Source organism: Bos indicus, chromosome 14, assembly GCF_029378745.1.
Source record: "Bos indicus isolate NIAB-ARS_2022 breed Sahiwal x Tharparkar chromosome 14, NIAB-ARS_B.indTharparkar_mat_pri_1.0, whole genome shotgun sequence".
Lineage (NCBI taxonomy): Eukaryota > Metazoa > Chordata > Mammalia > Artiodactyla > Bovidae > Bos > Bos indicus.
Window position 1 is genome coordinate 64,147,628 of NC_091773.1, and position 22,326 is coordinate 64,169,953.

The following is a 22,326-nucleotide window of genomic DNA, read 5'->3' on the forward strand; positions in this document are numbered from 1 at the left end:
GTTGTTCAGTCGCTAAGTCATGTTCAATTCTTTGAGACTCGTGAACTGCAGCACACCAGGCTCCCCTGTCCTTCACCGTCTCCCTGAGTTTGCTCAAACTCATGTCTGTTCAGTCAGTGAGGCCATCCAACCATCTCATCTTCTCCTCCTGCCTTCAATCTTTCCCAGCATCAGGGTTTTTTCAGTGAGTCGGCTCTTCATATTATTAGGTGGTCAAAGTACTGGAGCTTCAGCTTCAGCTTCCATCCTTCCAATGAATATTCAGGTTGATTTCCTTTAGGATTGACTGGCTTCCAACTGCTCATGCATTCTCAGCAGTGGGATAAATATGGATTGTCAACTTATTTTTAATGTCAGCCTTTTAGAGCATGTGCAGACATTTCCTGATTTCTGGATAAATTAAGTTGTTATAGAAGGTCAACATGGTGCTTCTGAGGGGCAACGATGGATATGAAAGGAGGGAGGTGCCCCCACCCTCGGCACCCAAGGGAAACACACACACCCAACTTGGTCTCCCTGCCTGACCATTTCCCAGCTTCACATGAAAACAAAATAAAGCACCGCTTTCCACAGACAGCTTCTGTGTGTGACCAGGAGACAGAATGGTATGGTGGTTAAACACCTGGGCCTTGAAGTCAGACAGCCCTGGTTTGGATCCTAAGCCCACAATTAGCTTGGAGTGGCCTCGGACAGGTTACCATCCCCCTTTCCCTGCCCCATTCATCTGTTAGCTGAGAATAGTAACCCTAACCAGAGGCTGAAGGAGACAGTGCCTGTGAGCGGCTCAGCCCAGGGCCTGGTGGGCAATAACTCTTCAGTCGTTAGCATAATTATGTGATTGCTTCCCCTTTAGGCCAACTGCTACCTAGAACTGTGGCAGCCCGGAGCTATACTTTAAAAAGCTTTTGCGGGCGGAGAGACAGGACTACCTCTGTTCTCCGGTGACTGGTCAGGCCCTCAAGCGGTGAGTGACCGGGTGCCGGAGTGACCAAGCGACCGGTCAGCCTCCCGCTCTTCTTTGAGCTTTCATTAAATAGTACCTTCATTATCAGCTCAAGAGGACGTGGATCCGTGCCCCTGCCAATCCCCCCAGCTACAGCTCACCACCGTGTGAGTGTTGTGAGATCTGAGGGCAAGAACAGGGCAATATGCCTTCTGCTTTCCAGATTCATCCTCTCTCGTTTGGTCCAAGAGCATCCCTGTAGGGGAGCAGAACGGGGATTTTGTTTTTTTTTACCCTCCCCACCTTTTCAGAGGGGGGAAATAGGCTCAGAAACTCTGCAAGGCAAAACAGAAGCTGAATCCAGGTCAGTGTTCTCTGCGCCCAGCTGCCGTCCCCTGAGCATTGGACTCTGAAAGAGGAGGGACACGAGCTGGTGTCCCTGGCAGGTGGGGCGAATCCCGTGATGACTTCCCGAGCAGCATCTCTGCAGTTAGAGAGGAAGCAGGGCGATCTCTCTGCCAGGCCCTGCCTGTCCAGGCCCGCCCTGCAGCCTGCCTTGTGCACCTGCCTCCCCCCTTCCTCCCGGCTCCTCAAGGCAAGCTCAGGGGACCATTTCTTCCTCTGGCAGGGCAGGATGCGAAGACCTCCCTAAGGCAAATCACATCCATCTGATGTTGAATAAGAAGCTGCTACTGCGTCTGAAGTGACCACTCCCTGGTGGGTGATGTCATGCTGTTTTGTTTGTCTCCATGGACAGTGGGGATCCGATTTCAGTTGAGAAGAAAACGGTCTGGAGAAAATAGTTACTTCATTCGGAAAATTCCAAGAAACCATAAATACAGTTTGCAGCTGATGAAAGTGCATTCACGGGCAGACAGTGATTTGAGGATGGAAGAAGAGCTCCAAGAGGGGGCCCTTCACCCTGGCCTTGGCCACCGGCAGTCCCTGCTCCTCTGGGCTTTGGGCAAGACCCCCAGCAACCCCTCTCCACTGAGGAGACCCCGTAACCCAGTGGGGGATTGGCTGGGGACATGGTTTCCCTGGTCCCACCCTAAATCGCCTCCTGCCAGTCCATCCCTGGAGTATCTCACACAAAGCAGCCCACTTCCCTCTCGTAAGTGGTTGACCTGCGTTTCTGAGTTGCTGTTAAAGCAAATTATAAACAACATCTCATTATCTTGTTTTCCTTTCTTACACACTTTCCAGCCTTACAATCTCTTGTGAATCCTTTTCTGCTCTTCATATCCTTTTCTCTTTTTTAGCCTACCGTTGGCACAGTGAGAAAGAGGGAATAAATAGAGGATGAAATCCTATTTTGCTTTTCATGAGAAACTGAAGAGGATAATTCCCAGTCCAGATCCCCAGCCCTGGGTCAGGGGGGAATGACCACAGCCAGGCAAGGCTGGGGGCAGATTGCTTATATACAAGGCCAAGTGTCCAAGAAACGTTGCCTTTCCTTGACCATCTTTCCTCACTCCTCTCTCTCCAATTATATAAAAACAATATGGCAAAATTACAGCCGGCAGGGGGGTGGGCCTTCCCAGGTGGCTCAGATGGTAAAGTGTCTGCCTGCAATGCAGAAGACCCGGGTTCAATCCCTGGGCCGGGAAGATCCCCTGGAGAAGAAAATGGCAACTCACTCTAGTATTCTTGCCTGGAAAATTCCACGAACGGAGGAGCCTAGTAGGCTCCAGTCCATGGGGTCACAAAGAGTCAGACACAACAGAGCAACTTCACTTTCTTTCACTTTCACAGATTTTTGGAAGACATGAGAAAGTCTCCCTAACCCAGCCCCTCCTTCCATCCTTGCGTCCACCTGGTGCCAGGTCCCCAGGACACTGAGCCCCTCATTCTGTCTTCCTTGTCACCCTGACCCCATTTTGGGGCACCCCTTTCTGGGGCCGGGCCTCCACAATGTCCCCAGGCTGTGGGAGCTGGTCTTTCCTGACCCTTGCTCACAGGCTCATATTTCCATCTCAGACTCAGTTCCCAGCAGCACCAGGTCCCTTGTATTCATGCTGATTACCCAGAGCCCTTTCTTTTGGCCTAAGACCTGGGCCGCAAGTACCTGCTGGCCTGGGTGCCCAAGCAGGTCAGCCCCCAGTGCCCACCATCCTGCAAGCATAAGTGGGGCCACCTTGGCCTCGACACTGCCCCGGGCACAGCGGTTTCCCGCCAAGCCACCTGGTCAGGGCAGGGGCTCTGGGACAGGACTGGGAGCCCGCCCTCTATCTTCCAGTGCTCTCCCATTCTGCCTGATTCCTGGACGTGTGGAAATTCAATAACCACCTGAGGAACCAAGGGGGAGGCCAAGTCCGTCTCTGGGAGGGCTTTTGGCCCCTCAGGCAAAGCATTGCCAGATGGTAGAAGAATGAAAACAAAGCCAAGCTTCTTCAAAAGTCCCCATTAACCCAAGTAGTCAAATCCTGAAGGGGCCTTTGTGTTAATGGAATCCTGCTGTATCTCTTGATGACTCGAAATAAAGGGACCATCAGCTTGCATTTAGGAAATGTGGATTTTCAAGCTCGTGGGATTTGACTTCTAGACATCAGCAGTTTTTCCTCACAGATCAGGCTCTCCCATAGAAACCCAGTGCAAGACACTGAAGGAATTTTAAATCTTCTAGTAACCATACTTTTGATAAGTAATAAGAAACAGGTGAACTTAATTTTTATAGTATATTTTATTTAATGCAGTATATCTCAAAAAGTAAGATGGAATCAATATTAAAAAATATTAATGAGCCATGTCACATTCTGTTTTGCCCTAAGTCTTTGAAATTTTACCCTTTCAACACCCATCTATCTGGACCGGCCACATTTCAAGTACTCAGTATCCACACTGGGCTACAGCGCTGGATTGTTCAGTACAGTTCAGTCGCTCAGTCGTGTCTGACTCTTTGCAACCCCATGGACTGCAGCATGCCAGGCTTCCCTGTCCATCACCAACTCCCAGAGTCTGCTCAAACTCATGTCCATCGAGTCAGTGATGCCATCCAACCATCTCATCCTCTGCCGTCCCCTTCTCCTCCAGCCCTATGCTGTTGTACACAAATGTCTCTGATCCTGGGAAGGTTCCCAGGAGATACGGTCCTAGGAAGTGGGCAGTGGCTCTGAGAACTCAGCAGCAGCCCCAACAAGGTGCTACTCGATCTGAGATCTTAGGGCACAACCGAAAACAGGAGGAGTCCGGAGCCTCCCTCAATTTTCTCAGTCCTAACATGGCCTGGGATCCCCCAGACCCATCTTTTCCTTGCAGTCTCTTGATTCAGCCTGGTCAGATCTGAGTGGATAAGTCTGGGGTAGGAGGTTTGCTTCCTCTGGAGAAACGTCATTAATTTACCCAACAAGCATTTATGGGGCGGCTTCTATGTGGCAGGCTCTGTTCCAGGACTTTGGGATACAGCAGTGAACAAAACAGATCCCTGCCCTTGAGTAGACAGGCAATAAGAAGGAAACAAAATAGGTGAACAAATCGAAGAGTATATTAGAAAGTCGTAAGTGCTGTGGAAACAAAGGAAAAAATAGAGCAAAGTAAGGAAATAAGTGCTGGGGATGGGGCGGGTTGCAGTATTAAATGTCATGGTCAGAGCAGGTCTCCTTGAGAAGGTGAGGTTTGAACAAATCCGTATGCAAAGATTTGAAGGAGACAAGGACGTTGGCCACTAGAGCATCCAGACAACACAGCTAGAGCAAAGACCCTGAGGTGGGCAGGGCGTGTTCAAGAAATAGCTAAACACACAAACAACGTGCCTGGAGAGGAATGGGCAAGAGGGAGCGTATTAGATGAAATCACAGGATAAGCTGGTGGGGCAGATCAGGCAAAGCCTTGCAGGTCATTTCCAAGGACACTGGCTTTTATTCTGAGACAATCATGATAGAATTTTGAATAGCATTAAGTTAAGCGAAAGTCACTCGGTCGTGTCCGACTCTTTGCAACCCCATGGACTATACAATCCATGGAATTCTCCAGGCCAGAATACTGGAGTGGGTAGCCTTTCCCTTCTCCAGGGGATCTTCCCAACCCAGGGACTGAACCCAGGTCTCCTGCATTGCAGGTGGATTCTTTACCAGCTGACCCATGAGGGAAGCCCAAGAATACTGGAGTGGGTAGCCTTTCCCTTCTCCAGTGGGTCTTCCCAACCCAGGAATCAAACCAGGGTCTCCTGCATTGCAGGCAGATTCTTTACCAACTGAGCTGTCAGGGAAGCCTTGAATAACATTGCTCTGACTTAAATTTCAACAGGGTCCCTCTGGTTGCTGCATTGAGAAGAGAGTAGAGGAAGCCAGGAGTGGAGGCAGGAGGGTTAGGAGTCTACTTCAGCAGTCCAGATGAAAGGTGATGGTGCTTGGACCAGGGTAGTAGCAACAAACTTGATGAAGAATAGACAGATTATGTTTTCAATGTAGAGTCAATGGGAGGAGGAAGAGTCAAGGGTGATTCCTGGGTTTTTTATTCAAGCAAAAGATTAGATGTCAAGGCCATCCACAAAGGTGGGAAAGGCTGTACATGGGCAGTTTTATGTGAGAAGACCCAGAGTTTAGTTTTGAAGATGTTGAATTTGACATGTCTGTTCAGCATCCGAATAGAAATATCAAGTAGGCAGTTAAAATGATGAGTCTAGAATTTGGAGAAAGATCAGGACTGCCGACACAGATTTGGATTTCTCAGCATATGGGTGGAGTTTAAAGCCTTGAGACTCAAGGAGACCATCTGAAGAGTGAGTACAGAGAAGAATATCCCAAGACACCTCAACGATAAAAGGTTCAGAAGATAAGGAGAAGCAGCAAAGGAGATTGAGGAGGAGTGAGGTAGGAGGAAAACGAAGAGACTGGCAGGTCCTGGAATCCAGAGGGAAAAAGTGCTTCAAGGAAAAAGGTGTGAACTGTGTAGAATGCTCCTGACAGTCAAGTAAGATGTGACTGAGAAATGAGATTTGACCACTGGATTTAGCAACATGGAGGTCACTGCATTCATAGAGAGCAGTTTCCAGGGAGCAGAAGCATGACTGGTGTATAGACTTAAGAGAGACTACGTGGGACAGAATTGGAGACACTGAGTACAAACACCTTCAGAAGTCTTGCAGAAGGGTAGCTGGAAGGGTAAATGTAGTCAAGAGAAAGCTTCTTTTAAAAATCAACTTCAGGGAACTCGCTGATGGTCCAGTGGTTAGGACTGAGGGCCTTCAACACCAGGGGCAGGGTTCAGTCCCTGGTCAGGGAACTAAGATCCTATAAGATGTGTGGCACAGCCAAAAAAAAAAAAAAAAGTTTGTTGAGGCATAATTTACACTTAAGTATTTACATTTGAAGTATATGGTTCAATGAGTTTTGACAGATATATGTATCCATGTGACCACTGCAACAAAGAGGTCTAACACTTCCATCACCCCCTCAAAATTCCCTCGTGCCCCTTTATAATCCCTCTCACCATCACTGCCCCAATCCCCAGCACCACTGATCTGCCTCCTTTTTCTTTTTAGTAACTTTATTTGCTCATTTTTGGCTATGCTGGGTCTTTCTTGCCGCGTGGACTTTCCCCTAGTTTCAATAAGCGGAGGTTACTCTCCAGTGGTGGTGCAGGCTTCTCACTGTGGTGGCTTCTCTCATTGCAGAGCACAGGCTCTGGGGCGCACAGGCTTCAGTAGCTGCTGCGCACAGGCTCAGTAGTTTGTATCTCCCAGGCTCTAGAGCACAGGCTCAGTAGTTGTGGCGGACTCAGTAGTTGTGGCGGACGGGCTTAATTGTTCCACGGCATGTGAGATCTTCCCAGATCAGAAATCGAGCCCGTGTCTCCTGCACCGGCAGGATCTTTACCACTGAGCCACCAGGGGAGCCACCACTGATCGGCTTTCTGTTACTGAGATTAGTTTTGCCCTTTCTAGAATTTCATACAAGTTAAATCATCCAGGGTGTACTCCTGAGTCTGGCTTCTTTTGTTCAGCATGTTTTTGAGACGTAACATCTTTTATAGCGTTAAGTGGCATTCCATTGTATGGATATATCACACTTGACTTTCCATTCACTTGCTGTTGGACATTTGTATTGTTTCCAGTTTTTGGCTATTGTGATTAAAGATATGATGAATATTTGCATGTAAGTCTTGGTTTGGACATGAATTTCACTTTTATTGGATAGAAATCTAGGAATAGAATTGCTGGGTCATATCATAATGTATGTTTAATTTAATTAAAAAATTACCAAAATGTCTTCCAAAATGACTATTTAGTTTTACATTCTAATCAGCGATGTGTAAGTTCCAGTTGCTCCACACAGTTACCAAACGCTTGATACTGCCAGGAAGATTTGTTTGTTTGTTTACAGAGTGCTCTGGTATACTGTTGGCCCAGCTTTCCCTAATGTTATCATCTTACAAAGCCATGGTATACTTGTCAAAACTAAGAAATTAACTTTGGTGTGGCATCAACAGGGTTTCCCAGGTGGTTCAGTGATAAAGAATCTGCCCACCAATGCAGGAGACACGGGTTCAATCCCTGGGTCAGGAAGATTCCCTGGAGGAGGAAATGGCAACCCACTCCTGTATTCTTGCCTGAGAAATCCCATGGACAAAAGAGCCTGGCGGGTTACAGTCCATGGGATCGCAAGGAGTTAGACACGAATGAGAGGCTAAGCACAGCACAGCAAGGTTTTCTACGATTCAACTGGGGTTACGGGTTTTAAGGAAGAACATTCCAGTGACAAAGCGCCCTTTTGATTAGATCGTTTGTGTGTATGATAGCAATGTGACTTATCATGTTGGCTTATCACGTGCTGTGACCATCATCACTCGGTGAAAATGGTGTCCAACAGGTTTCTTTCCTATAAAGTGACTCTTTTATAAAGTTACAGCTATAAATGTATAGCTTTTATAGAGAAAGCTTTCTCTATAAAAGATGAAGAAAAGAACAGTCTCATCTGTATGTTGATAGAAATGAACCTGTAGAAAGCGAAATATTGGGAGAATGTCTGGCTTCTTCTATAAGTGTTGAAAATCTTTTTAACTCTCAGAGTCTCCACCTTGTCTCATAAAAATTTCACTTACCCATAATTTAACGTCCTGAGGCTCTGTTGGAGGTCAAATGACCTGTTGACAAGATCAGGGCAATTTTCCCTGGTGACCCCATGCTGGCTAAGAACTCCACGGAACCAGGTGTCAAGTCTGGTCAACCCGCAAAACCCCTTGGTGCCAGGGGGAGGATTGGCCTTTCTCCTTCCTGCTCAGCTGCTCATCACGCAGGTGCTCAGTGTGGACGTGCAGTTCTGGGTCTGGGGAAGAGCCCATGTTTGAGCAGAGAAGAGCCAAACATCTGTCATGGGGCGCTGAAGCCTTCCGGGGGTGACTGTGGGGCCTGGTAACTGTGGGGGAGAAATCTCAGAGAAGGAAGCAGCACATAGAGCTCCATAATTCCATGGCACCTGTGTGGCTTCCATCCATCCCCTCACTGGGAGGATGAGGCTCCGGGAACAATGACCAGGGCTCTAAGCTCTGGCTGGGGGCTTAAGGGAAAGAGGAATCTGAGCACCCTGGGCACGAGATGAGATAGGCATGACCTTGGAGGCTCAGGTTAGAAACTCAGTGATGGAAGAGACAGCCCAGGAGAGAGAGGCCCAGGCCAGGCCCTTGGCCGCTGCCAAACAACTTATCACCCTCTCCCTCCCCCAGCCCCACCTCTGCAATCCCTGGGCTCAGAGATCTCTCATCTGGTTCTAACTGGGGAACTCCAGGCCCACAGGGTGCAGGGGTGGGGGGAGAGAGTGGTTATGACAAAGGTGACATATCCTGGCTGGCAGAAATGATCTCCAGGCATGTATTTTGCAGAGGCCAGCAGTATGGTGTCTACAGAGATGTATACATCTGCAGATGAATCAATCCACACCCAGCCCTGTCACCATCGAGAGGAAGGTGGTAAATTCCCTCTCGTTCAGAGAAGACCTCTCTTCTCAACCAGCGGCCCACGGGTTTCTCACCAAGATAGCAATTCATTGTACAGGGAAGGGAACTTACCATGTGGAAATTCCCACTTCCTCTGGAGAACAGTGCACGCAGGGTTAACCTTGGTGAGTAAGAACCCACCCCACCACCCCCATGCCTCTGAGGACAGCTTTGCTCTCTGGATGACTGCAGCCACCCAAGGTCTTATCCAAACTCTCAGCCCAAGTCTGAAAAATGCCTGGGACCTACCTAGGAGTCAGTCTCCGAGCACCAGTATCGATGGACTGAAGCAGTTATCCAAGATTTTTCCTGCCCTGCATCTCGTCCTTCTGACAGCAGCCTTTCGGCTTTCCTTAGGGGAGCACTCTTCGACCCTCTCTGTTGATGTGCTCCTGTAGGGGCACCTGGCCCAGGCCCTAGGACTGGACACAGAACCCAGGCTGGGGACTTCACTGGTGGCCCAGTGGTCAAGCATCCGCCTGCCAGTGCAGGGGACGTGGGTTAGATCCCTGCTCTGGGAAGATCCCACATGCCTGGGGAAAACTGAGCCTCTGTGCCATCACTACTGAAGCCACCACACTCTAGAATCCGTGCTCTTCAACAAGAGAAGCCACTGTGATGAGAAGCCCTGGAACCACAAGGAGTAGCCCCCACTCATTGCAACTAGAGAAAAGTCCGACCACAGCTCTGAAGACCCAGTGCAGCCAAAAATAAATAAATAAATAAATTTTTAAAAAAGAAAAAAAGAACCCAGGCTGGGCCAATCAGAGACAACTTCGGCAGACACTGCTAGTCTGGGAGTGGAGCTGATGCTGAGGAAAGGGGGGCTAAGAGGTGGGCAGAATCCTGAGAGCATCCCGGCTCCAGCTGGTATTTTAACTTACAGAATCAGGCAAATTCCTCTCCACCTTTCCCTCTCTCTCCTTCTTTCCTTCCCTCTCTCTGTCTTTCTCTTTCCTTCCCTCCCTTCCAGCCTACCTCCTCCTCCTCCTCCTCATTCTTCTTCTCTCTCTCTCTCTTTCTTATTTTGGCACAGTCCAGTTTGAGTTTGGTTTTTGTCTCTTGTACTAAAATTGTTCCCCCAAAATACCCTGATGGCATTTCCACTTCATGTGCCTGCCCATCCCCCCTCCCGCCTTCAACCCTGAGAAAGGCTGCTGCTCTGGTGCTGTGGAGGCTACCAAATCATCCCAACCTCCAGCCCCTTCTGTCCCTGATAGTCTGAAGTCAGAACCGAATTTCCAGTTGAATAAATACATCGTTCTGTTATTGGCTTCCCTGGTGGCCCATATGGTAAAGAATCCACCTGCAATGCAGGAGACCCGGATTCGCTCCCTGGGTTGGGAAGATCCCCTGGAGGAGGGCATGGCAACCTACTCCAGTATTCTTGTCTGGAGAATCCCATGGACAGAGGATTGTCAGGCTACAGTCCATGTGGTTGCAAAGAGTCAGACAGGACTCAGGCCACTTAGCACACTTGCTTGCATCTTTCTATTACATAAATAATACAAAAATTAATTTTTTTAAGTTAGAGAAGAGGGGGAGAATTACTCCTAAACCAGCTACTGTGAGCATTTTAGCTTATTGCCTTACAAAGTTTTCCCCAGACACAGTCATATAGTTACAGACCCCAGCGCACAGAGTGTACACCACTGTTGTCATCGTCACCATCACTATATAGGTATTGTCATTAGCATTTCTCTTTCTGTGGCTTTTAAAAGTCTATTTTCAACAGCTTCCCTTCAGCTGTTGTAAGATTGGAAAGTAAGGAATGTACAGCGTAAGCCCACTTGCTTAGATGGGAGCTATTACTATAGCTAACTGTTTTTTTGTTGTGTCTGGGAGCTGAGTTTGATCACCTGGAGATTTATACAGATGCCTGGATTGCGCCCCTAGAGATTCTGATTTGGTAGGATCCATGGGGGCGCAGGGAGCGGTTCCAAGAATTCCTGTTTCCAAGCAGCTGCCAGGTGATGCCAGTGCTCAGGTCAGCGCGTGGAACTCACCCTGGGGCTGAGACACATTTGCTTTTCAGCTGATTTATAAACATATTCAACATAGACGAATCCCAGCTTTCAGTTTAAGAGTCATTTACTAAACACTAATTCATATACCTGTGGTTTTTCAGAAGCCCACGTTTTTCTTGGGGGCCAAGTTTCCAGGGGGAAGTATGACCTAGAGCGTCACATCTAAACCCCGTGGGGTCCCCGGATTTCACACCTAAACCCCCTGGAGTCCCCCAATTTCACACAGGCTGAAAAGGAAAAACATTGTGAAGTGAAGGTTTCTTTCACTATTCCTTTCTAACCTTTGTCCAGTTGGAAAGACGTTAAGGGGCAAACCGTGGGGGCTGGAGCCTTCAGTTCAGTTTCGTATTTACTGAGTGTTGCAGACTACTCCTGGGAGGTGACGATGAACAGAACATGGTTCCTGCCCTGTAGGCGTTGACGATCAATGGACAGAGAGAGGAACACAAAATAAAGAAATGTTGGGTATCCTGAAAAAGAGTGAGGGTCGACGGAGGCCAGGTTCCCTAGGAGCACAAAGAAGACCCCTGGCAGCTTCAGTGGGTCAAGATGATGAGCTGAGGAAGACTTAGCCGTTGACTGGGAGGAGGGGAGGGAGCGGAAAGGGCGCCGTGGCTGAAGTAACAGCAAAGGCGCGGAGGTGCTCTTAGGTGAGGGTGGTGAGACAGGGCGAGGAGGGGCGAGCTCAAAATGTTGCCTCCAAGACAACATATTTTGGTCAACCATTCCCCGAGCTCAGTTTAGGCCTGCACACACTGGGTCACTACAAGGCCCTGTCAGCTGGGACCACAAGTCTGTCTAAGGACAGTGTACTGTATTAACTGCTGGTAACAGCAGTGACTTGCTGAAATACAGGTATGTTTTCTCTAGAAAGCAGTCCAAGGTTCATAGAGGGGCCCAGTGGTCAAAATCAAGTGCTTCTAGCATTGGAACCAACTATTCTTGACTGCCTTGCTACTCAACACGTGGCCGGATGCTCCACTGCTGGGTATGAGTTAGAGCAAGTGTTCTATCATGCAGAATCCCAGTCTGTCTTGTAACTAACCCCCATGTGATTTACTTGAATGCCTGTAGTTGAACAAGTTGGCCTAATCACTTACTGCAGCTAAGGAGAGGACTTGAACTTTGGTTAGGTGAATTTAGGGAGGGCCCAAGAAAGCAGGGCTTTGCTCTGGACTGACTTCTGTCAGGAAATTGGACGACTTTATGGTCTGGTACCTTGGAAGTCTTATCTGTAAGGAGGGTAGATTAGATCAAAGCTAAAGTCACAATTGATAAAGAAGCAGCTGTCATTCACATTAGCCAGGGGAGGGAGATATTCAGTATTTTGTGCTTGGTTTTGTCTGTGTTTAGATAAACTTATGAAGTGGTCCATTGGACTCACTTTATGGCCTCACAGGCACAGAATGGCCTTGCCTGATAGCGGTGTTATATGAGATTGTTTAGACTAAGGCCTGGCGAAGGTGGTGGTTGTTCAGTTACTAAGTCATCTCTGGCTCTTTGCAAGCCCACGTACTTTAGCACACCAGGTTTCCCTGTCCTTCACTATCTCCTGGGTTTGCTCAAACTCATGTCCATTGAGTTGATGATGTGATCCAACCATCTTATCCTCTGTAACCCCCTTCTCCTCCTTCCCTCAGTCTTTCCCAGCATCAGGATCTTTTCTAATGAGTTGGCTCTTCGCATCAGGTGGTCAAAGTATTAGAGCTTCAACTTGAGCATCAGTCCTTCCAATGAATATCCAGAGTTGATTTCCTTTAGGATTGACTGATTTGATCTTGTAGCCCAAGGAACTCTCAAGAGTCTTCTCCAACACCACAGTAGGGGAGACTGGGTATAGAGTTGGCACTGCAGTCTATCTCTCAGACAGGGAGGCCTGGGCTCAAGAATGGGGAAATTCCAGGCCTTGGAAGGTGATTTTTATCTTCTCCTGCTTGTCAATATTTAACATTCCTACTGCTAGTTGGGTGGGACCTTCACAAAAAAGAATAAGCCTGTCTCCAGGGTCTGCAAGAAATTCTCGTAAAGTAGAATTTTCTTCTCAAGTTTTCCATACCAGTGGCTGGAAGAGTGAGGGGTCTAAATGAGTTGAAACTGTCCCCTGCCACTGTGGGAGAGCTGTTGGAACAAGAAAGGACAGCTCAGAGAAGAGTGAAACGGCAGAACCAACACAACACTGTAAAGCAATTATCCTCCAATTAAAAAAAAAAGCCGATCACCAGTGGTGTCATAGTAATGCCCACCTCACAGTGATTCGCCCCACCCCCGCCACACACAGAACCACCCGCTCACATAGACCTCCACCCCCTTCAGAGTGTCCCAGGCATTTTCTGGAAACCCCCAAAGGGACTCCTCACATGTCCTCTTCATGGTGCCAGCTGCCAGATTTACTGCCTCATTTAACACAAGTTTACAAGTTTACTGAATACCTTCGAGACACCAAGCCCTGTGCTAACGATGTCATATGAATGATTCAGGTGTCAGAGAGATGCATCACTGATTGTAGACAGCTGACAGCTAATTGAGGGAAGACTCTAAGACATTGCTGCTGCTGCTAAGTCACTTCAGTTGTGTCCAACTCTGTGTGACCCCATAGACGGCAGCCCACCAGGCTCCCCCATCCCTGGGATTCTCCAGGCAAGAACACTGGAGTGGGTTGCCATTTCCTTCTCAAATGCATGAAAGTGAAAAGTGGATGTGAGGTCGCTCAGTTGTGTCTGACCCTCAGTGACCCCATGGACTGTAGCCTTCCAGGCTCCTCCGTCCATGGGATTTTCTAGGCAAGAGTACTGGAGTGGGTGCCTTTGCCTTCTCCGACATTTTATTGAGTATTGTCTAAAAAAATATATACAATCATAAATTGTGGAAGCACTATGATAAAAAATATCTGATAGTGACCAACAGTAGATAGGGTGTTCCTTAAAAATATGCCAAGCATCCTGGTGTGTTCCCACTTCAGGACACAACTGCTGTTTTTTCAGCAGGAAGGAGTTTCCCCCTGCCCATCCTCGTGACCCACTTCTCACTTCCTTCAGGTCTTCCTTCAAGGTCACCTTCTCGAGGCCGCCTTCCCCTGTGGCCCCCTCCCAACCCCCGACTCCCTAGCTCCTGTCCTTGTTCTCTATTCTCCCTGGTTTTACCATCTACCATCTTGTATATTGGTTTACTGATTGTCTCCCCTCCCTCCACCAAAAACTTCCTTCCAAGAGATCAGGGTTTTTTCCCTGTTTTGTCACTGCCCCCAGGGTCTAAAAAGAGTATGTGATAGTGCTTCAGTGAATGCGTGTTGGATAAATGAATGAGTGAGTGAGCGATGAGCACAGGAAGGGGCCATCAGGGAGGACCCCTGGGACCGCGATGGTGAGTTTGTCTTTTCCCCCTCGGGAAGCAGATGAAGCAAGGGTGAAGGAGATTTGATTTGTGTTTTATCACTTACACATGGAAAAGGCCAAGGTGGAAATTGGGCCGGGGGGGGTATGGGGCACAAGGTGGGCGGCTGTGGCTGTGGCCGAGCCAGAGAAAATCGTGCTTGGATAAGATGGTGGAACGTGGGGGACAAAACTGGGCAGGTCGAGGGACAGGTTAGAGGTGGAGGGGACCAGATACCGGATCATGCTGAATGGGAGAGAAGTGGAACCTGGCCCCTAGAATTCTGGCCTCGACTCCTCAAGACAGGCAGAAGGGAGGAGGAAGAGGTGGGGGCCGGTCACAAGTCTCCCTTGGAGTGTGTTTTCCCTCTCCTGCTCTGCCCCAGCTGTCAACATCTGCAGCCTCCGTCAGAGCACAGCCAAGGGTCTCAGCATAGCCGCTAAGACCGTGCCCATCCAGGAGGGCTACGGCCGTGCAAGTGTGCATGAAAAAGGTTGCCTTTCCCTATTACTAAACAAGGAATGCTGCCTGGAGCCCAGCAAACCAGCAGCCACCCCTGACTGTGCACTCAGAGGGGATCAGGATGAAGAGTAAGGCTCCAGGCTCCAGACAGCCAAGGTGCCGAGCAAAGCAATGATTTCAGTGAGCCCAGACTCTTGCATCTTCCCATACTTGGAAAAGCGCTAAGTTCATTAACTTGAAATGTCTGGTTTTCTTTAATTAACAGTCATCTTTTGATGTTCTGACTGCCTGATTTTTTTATATATAATTCCTATATCCTGGCTCCTCCCTTACCCTCTGGGAGCTCTCTGTCCAAGAGGCTGTTTTCCAGACTTAAGTCCTCAGTGTGTCTGCCAAATAAAACATAACACCCAAGTTTTGGGTTGTGGCCTTGGCACCTACTGAGGCAACCATAATTGGTTCCATGCAGAAGGGGGCCATGCCTGCCCCCCACCTCTCAGGTCCTCACCCCTCTAAGGTCCCAGGGCCTCACTCCAATCCCTCTTTTCTCGGGGTGCCTGCTCCAACCCCACCTGCCCGCCTCCACTGATTCGCAAGACCTGCTTTACCGTGCCAATGTCCCGAGGGGAGACGCCAACCTCAACCAGCAGTGAGGCAAGCTCCCAGCCAGCAGAGCAGATGCCCAGCCCAACACCCGAGCTGGCGCTGGAGTCAGAGGGGCAGGGAGAACTCGCCGGAGCCCGGGACCCACAGGTGACACACTCTCCAAGGGCCCAGCCTCCTCCCAGGGCTCTGTCCCTAGCTCCAGGGGAATTGAAAGAGACCTCTGACGAGCCCCCAGGCCAACGGAGTCCAGTCTCAGGGTCTGCAGGTTCCCCCATTCTTCTCGCTTCCCTCCCTGGCCCCACCTTCCGTCCCCCAGAGGCACCCCCATCCCCTCCCCACCCCGCCTCCTCCATGAAGTCAGCCCTGCCTCCTCCTGCTCCTTTGATCGTGTTCTCCTCAGGGCTCTTGGGCCCCTATATCCTACTTGAGGGTTTGGGACCGTGTGTTTCAGTCCAGTTCAGTCACTCAGTCGTGTCCGACTCTTTGCGACCCCATGGACTGCAGCACGCCAGGCCTCCCTGTCCATCCCCACCTCCTGGAGCTTGTTTTCACCTCCTGCTTTTTAATTCCTCCAGGCCTGAGGCTGTGTGTGACATTCCTACAGAGGGGGATGGCAGGCACAGACTGCAGCTGACTGGACACGCATTCAAGGCCAGCCTGCTACTGTGTGACCCCGGCTAGGAGCTTAACATCTCTATGCCTCGCTGATGAATGAGGATACTCATGCCTACCCGAGAGGCTCCCGGGAACATTAAATGAAACTCCATTTGCAAAGAACCCAGGCCAGTATCTGACGTGCAACAGAGACATGGCTGTTATTCCCATGTGACAAGTCTCCCCGCTCCCCATACGCGACAGCATGCCAGGCATCTGGCAGGGGCCCAGGAAATGCTCGGTGGCCAGGTGGGCTGAATCTGGGTCTGTAGTTGGCTCACGTGGGTGAGGCACTACAGCATTTGTTCCCATTTCTCTCCGGACTTGTCTCCTATCTGTGGGTTTGAAGAACTACAGGCTGATGTCTCATTTCTTCAGAGCCTGAGCCGGCAAAGACACGTCAGGTCAAGTTCGTGGATAAGTGTAGAAATGGACACTGACCCCTCTCAAGGGGTGAAGAGAATCTTTCTCACAAAAATTTTCACCGTTCATCCTACCCTTTTCCTCCCTAAAAGCATTCCTAAAGCAGGAGCAGGTTTTGAGGCAAACTTATTTCTGAAAGATGGATTTTTAGAGACACTCTTTGGAGATCTTTCTGGTCCTATCTGACCTTTTGCCATGATTGAGGACCTAATGAAAATTGGTGAGCATCTCCAGAGCATGTGGTCATCATGATGCCTCCCTGATCCACAGGTCCCCAGCCAGCCCCAGGCATATTTTATACCCATATTCTCTGTCATACCCACAACAACCCCATCCTACAGGTGAGGAAACAGATTTGGCAAGCTCACACAGCTGGTAAGTAGCAGAACCAAGATGTCCACTCTGCTTGACCTGTCCCAGCCCACACTCCTGCCACGAGGCCACTCCCCTTGGTAATGGGGTGAGCACTGGCCTGGAATCTGAGAAGCCAGCTCTGAGCCAGTGATGGACGCTCTCCCTGGAACCTCAGCTTCATCCCTTTCTACACGGGGAGAGGAGAGGCCACCCTCCCACTGTCCAGGTGAGGGTTTGGGGTGGGGGCAGGAAGAGAGCAAAGAGTGAAAATAAATTTCTTTTTAACTGACAGCTAACCAGATTTTCTCTGGCAGCAATTTATATCTATTTCCCCCTCATTCAGGCAGCTGGGAATATGAGAAAAGCATTCAGCCGTTTGAAGAGTGCTATTTAACTCGTGACAAAGAGCAGTTCTTTTGAATCTCAGAATTTTCTGTAAGTCACATGTCATTTTCACTTTCCCCTATGAAACCGAAACTCATATTCACCTTTGTAAAAAAGCTTCCCAGGGGGGAGGGGCAGGGGGGTCGTGGAGAGGCGGCCAGCAGCAGGGACTGGGTCTCAGGCTTCCCTGGAAGCACAGACCGTCCCAGCAAGTTGCCGTCTTAGGCTCAGACCTGAACTTGTTTTGGAAGAAAGCCCTGAAAAAGGTCATGGTGAAGGTCTGTCTTTATCTCGACTCACTGTGGGCTTGGGCTCACTGCAGCAGCTCCCGGGAGTCCATGGGGAAAAGCCGGGCTGGGAGGAAATGGAGTTCCCCGGGCTGGAGAGGAGCCCAAAGGTTGGATAAGACCCTGTCCCACACCTGTTTCCCTCGTAAGGCATCCCCTAGCTCCCTTGTAAGGGACCCTGCCAGGTAGAAACCAGACCAGTGCTGGGCCAGGAGCCAGAGCAAGGGCTAACCTGGTAGGAACATCTGCTAAGCTCTTTGAACGAAATGAAAACCCTGCTATTTTAATGATCATAAATTCCTACAGCAGTTTCCCCCAGTACCTTGGCTTTCATGTTAATGGAATTGCACAGGGCCAGGTGTGTGTGTGTGTGTGTGTGTGTGTGTTGTGCATGCATGTGTGTGTGCGCATGCGTCTGTGTGTGTGTTTGTACACGCCTGCATTTTTCAGGAGTGAGGATATTTGCATAACACAGATATGGTGACAGATACCAGATAAACAGGAAGTTTCAGACCTGGGCCGTTTCCTTTCACTGTGAATCAGCAGCCTCTGTCTTCTCGTACAGAAATGGTGGAAGTCTCAGGGGATGGCTCGGGAATGCGCAGTACAGGAGAAAGCGCAACGGTTCCCAGTCCCCTCTTTGGTCGGGGGCTTCCATAGATGCCCACCCCTGCTGGCGCTCCTCAGGCCCCTGCTCTCCACCCACCTGGCTTCCAACAGCCCTCCAGATGCTTGGACACCAGCCCCAAACATATCAGCCAGTGTTGCCACACAACATTCATTCCACCAGCACTTGGAGAAGGCCTGGCTGGGGAGTTGGGGGCACCTTAGCTCCTGGTTCCCCAGGGCCCAGGTTTGTGTCCCAGAGAGGCGATGCAGGGTAACAAGCACACCCAGGACCTGCACCACAGTCCCTGGATTCAGACCCTCGGGCTAACCAGAGAGGCCTTGGGCCACCTGCTTTGAACTCTGAGCCCGGGCTTCCCTATTAGTTTTATGGGGCTTATAATGGCCTTCTGCGGGTTTGGAGCTGTGATGCAGTACATATGAAAAGCAGGGAATAGAAAACATCAGTTAAAAGCACAGGCTTTGGAATCAGATATCTGAATTCAAAACCCAGTTCCATTGTGTTCTGGATGTGGGACTTGGGGCCAATTACCAAACTTTTCCGAGTCTGTTTGCTCATCTGTGAAATGCAGATAATAAGTGTCGTCTAAGGGAACTCTCCCACACTGTTGGTGGGAATGCAAGTTGGTGCAGCCACTGTGGAGAACGGCATGGAGATGCCTTAAAAACTAAGAACCAAACTACCATATGATCCAGCAGTCACAGTTCTGAATATGTAAAAATGAAAACACCAGCTTGAAACGTTATATGCACCACCCCAATGTTCACAACAGCACCATTTACCATAGCCAGGACGTGGAAACAGCAACACAAGCATGCATCAGCAAATGATTGGATTAAGAAGAAGTGGGTGTGTGTGTGTATACACATGTATATATATGTGTGTGTGTGTGTATACATATGTATATATATACATATGTATGTATATATATATGTATACATATATATGCACACACAATGGAATAATACTTAGCTGAAAAGAAAAAAAGACATACTGCCATTTGCAGCAATGTGGATAAGCTAGAGATTATTATGCTCGGTGAAAGAAGTTAGAGAAAACAAATACTCTATGATATCACTTACAGGTGGAATCTAAAAATATATATAAATGAATATATATGAAAAGCAGAAATAGACTCACAGCTTAGAAAACAAACCTCTGGTTACCAAAGGGGAAAGGGAAGGGGAGAGGGACCACTTTGGGGTATGGGATTAACAGAACTACTATGTATAAAATAGATAAGAAATGAATATACACTGTGTAACACAAGGAACTATAGCCATTATCTTGTAATAACTTGTAAGGGAGTATAATCTGAAAAAATACTGAATCACTGCTGTACACCTAAAACTAACATAATCCTGTAAATCAACTATACTTCAATAAAAAAAAGAGTGACCCACCTGGCAGTCTGTGCAGAGGGTGAAATGGCATATTACTTGGCACCCAGAACAGTGTCTGGCTCACAGGAAACTCTCAGCTCTGTGAACCAACTTTCCTACTGCCTTCTCCCCTTCTCCCTTCCTCCGGCCTCACCCAACACAATAAGACCAGTGAGGCAGGGATGCTGCTGAGCTTCCCCAGTGAGCACCCAGCACCTGGCTGGGCACATAGTAAGACTTAACAAACCAATTGAATAAATGAATGGAAGTTCTTGGTTCCTCACAGGTGCTGAGGAAATACAGCTGTATAAAACAAATCAGTATGAAAACCACACGCTCTCTGTTGTTGAAATCCCTAAAAGGGGGCCAGTATAGAATAAAGATTATAAGCATCATGGGCTTACACAGCAGTCAGATCTGCTGTATCCTTTAACTTCTCTCAGCCTGTCTTTCCTGATCTGTAAAATGGGTACAGTAGTAACTCACCCACTACTGTGAATTGCTGGGTTGTTGTAGGGTTAAATGAGACAATGCAGGCAAAATACTTAACAGCACTCTGCACGTAACTAGCATGTGGAGGACTGTGTCCAAGAAATCCCAGCTTAATGACCCTTCAAGAAGTTGATTCCAAGACTTGACTTTTTTTCCCAAGAGGACAAGTCTTAGGCCTGGCATCCCTCCTGCTCATTTCTCTTGGTTCTCCCTTTCCCAGCAGTGTCCCTCTTCCTTCTTAGGCTGAGTGGTCTTTTCTTATTGAAGAGTTGGCACTTCTGAAGCCCAGCTCCCCTCATCACTGTGGGATTGCTGCACAGACAGCAAGCCATGCCCTACTGACCCCACCAGAAAGGGATTTCTGTGCTGCGTGCACAGGGGTGTGGGGGGTCCAGGGGTGTGGGAGGCTTGTCTCTGCAAGGAAGACAACACACTTGCCCAGGTGTATCTACTCTGGGGCTTGGACACAGTGGATATAAAGGTGAAGCGCCAAGATCTGTACTCAGCACGGCTTTGCATCCAGGCTCTGCACAGACAAGCTGTCTGATCTCAGACAAGTCTGGTACCCTTTCTCAGCCTCAGTTTCCTAATCTGCAAAGTAGACACCAATGCTAGTTGTTCAGTTGCTCAGTCGTGTCCAACTCTTTGTGACCTCATGGACTGAAGCACACCAGGCTTCCCTGTCCTTCACTATCTCATGGAGTTTGTTCAAACTCATGTCCATTGAGTCAGTTATGTCATCCAACCATCTCATCCTCTGTCGTCCCCTTCTCCTCCTTCCCTCAATCTTTCCCAGCATCAGGGTCTTTTCCAATGAGTCGGCTCTTTGCATCAGGTGGCCAAAGTATTGGAGCTTCAGCTTCAGCATCAGTCCTTCTAATGAATATTCAGGACTGATCTCCTTTAGGATTGACTGGTTTGATCTCCTTGCAGCCCCAGGGATTCTCAAGAGTCTTCTCCAGCACCACAGTTTGAAAGAATCAATTCTGTGGCACTCAGCCCTTCTTTATGGTCCAATTTTCACATCTGTAGATGAAAAACCATAGCTTTAACTAGACAGATCTTTGTCATTTTTTGACTATATAAACATTTGTGATACCAATGCTAGTACCCAGGGCTGATTTTGAAAATACTTAATAACCAGCTTTGGCACTAAGCTATTAGATGAATGCCAGTAAATACAGGCACAACCACTAAATATTAACTCTGCTGATTTCTGCTGCAGAGGTTGCTATGGCTCCTGGCACAGTGGAAATACCCTAAACATTAGCTATGATTTTTATGTTTAGCCCATGTCACACAGTTCCCAGAGCAGTCCCCAGGGGAAGAACTCTCAGAGAAGTGATGCCCCTGGAAAGACCTGGTCTTTGTTTTCTCCCATTTTGACTAAGACCCCCTTGCCTCTCTTTGATCACCAGAGAGTCACAGAAGTGCTGGGGATGAGAAAGGACCTTGGTCTTCTCTGCCCAGTGCAAATCATAGTCCGTCCCTGTGTTTCCCATGGCTGGGAGCTGGTTTCCCCGTGAACGTTCTTTCCAGATCTTCCTCACAATCACAGAAGAGCCAGACACCCGGTGACCGAGTCACGGAGTCTGTTCGCAGTACCTGCCAAGCCAGTGAGAGGCTGACACATCACAGAGTGGGCCCTCGTGCCTGGACGGAAAAATCCAGCGATTTGATTGTGCACGTGCCGCTGGGCATCTGTGTCTGAGGCCAGAGTCTCCTCTCCTGATATCACTCCTTGGACCAGGTCTTTAAAAAGGGTCCTGGACGTGCAGAGCATGGAGGCAAGCCCTCCATGGCAGCAGAAGTTGATCCTCAGGCACTCCCATTCTTCCTGCACCCCAATGATCCAAAGCCAGAAATACCAAGGACAGTGGGCCCAGCAGCCCAGAGGCTAGAGGTCATCTCTGCCCCCAGGCAGAGTCTGCAGAGGTCATGCCTGCTAGGGCCCAGGACAGTCGGTCACCTTGAAGGCCTGTGATTAAAGTAGTCATCTCCCTTCCTAGACCCGGTAGCCCATTTGTGTCCGGGGCTGCATATCTATGAAGTCCTGTGCTGTCGCCTCATAAAAGATGCTCCCACTGGAGTGAGTATGGATGCAGCCAGAGAGCGAGGTGCCTGTAACCTGGGTGATGGCTGCCCATCAGAGCTAAATAATACAATGCAAACCCAATGGGATTTTCTAATAACTCTTTTAACAGAGGACTTTTTTCTTTTTAGAACTTTCTTCATGGTTAGAGCCCAGCAGGAATTTACCCATGGGTTTTGCAAGCAACTATATTTGTCCTTTGCTGTGTCACAACTGTCAACAAAATAACATAACACTGTAATCATGAAGCTGCCATTTCTTGTCTGTGAACTCTGCTCTGACCTCTAGCGG

The 22,326-nt window shown here is 48.9% G+C and overlaps 1 protein-coding gene and 1 non-coding gene across 2 annotated transcripts in view; both read left to right on the forward strand.

Moving 5' to 3' along the window:
• The window catches only part of ANKRD46 (ankyrin repeat domain 46), a 68,077-nt gene extending 50,818 nt beyond the window's left edge, over nt 1-17,259 (forward strand). Inside the window, exon 6 of the mRNA XM_070802843.1 lies at nt 15,915-17,259. Within this exon, the coding sequence (XP_070658944.1) occupies nt 15,915-15,920 (6 nt within the window). The 3' untranslated portion in view covers nt 15,921-17,259. The remainder of the gene's footprint in view (nt 1-15,914) is intronic.
• Nucleotides 2,482-2,553, forward strand: TRNAC-GCA (transfer RNA cysteine (anticodon GCA)). Its single transcript has one exon. It is a non-coding gene; the product is annotated as a tRNA-Cys (tRNA).
• Nucleotides 17,260-22,326: the final 5,067 nt, after the last annotated feature.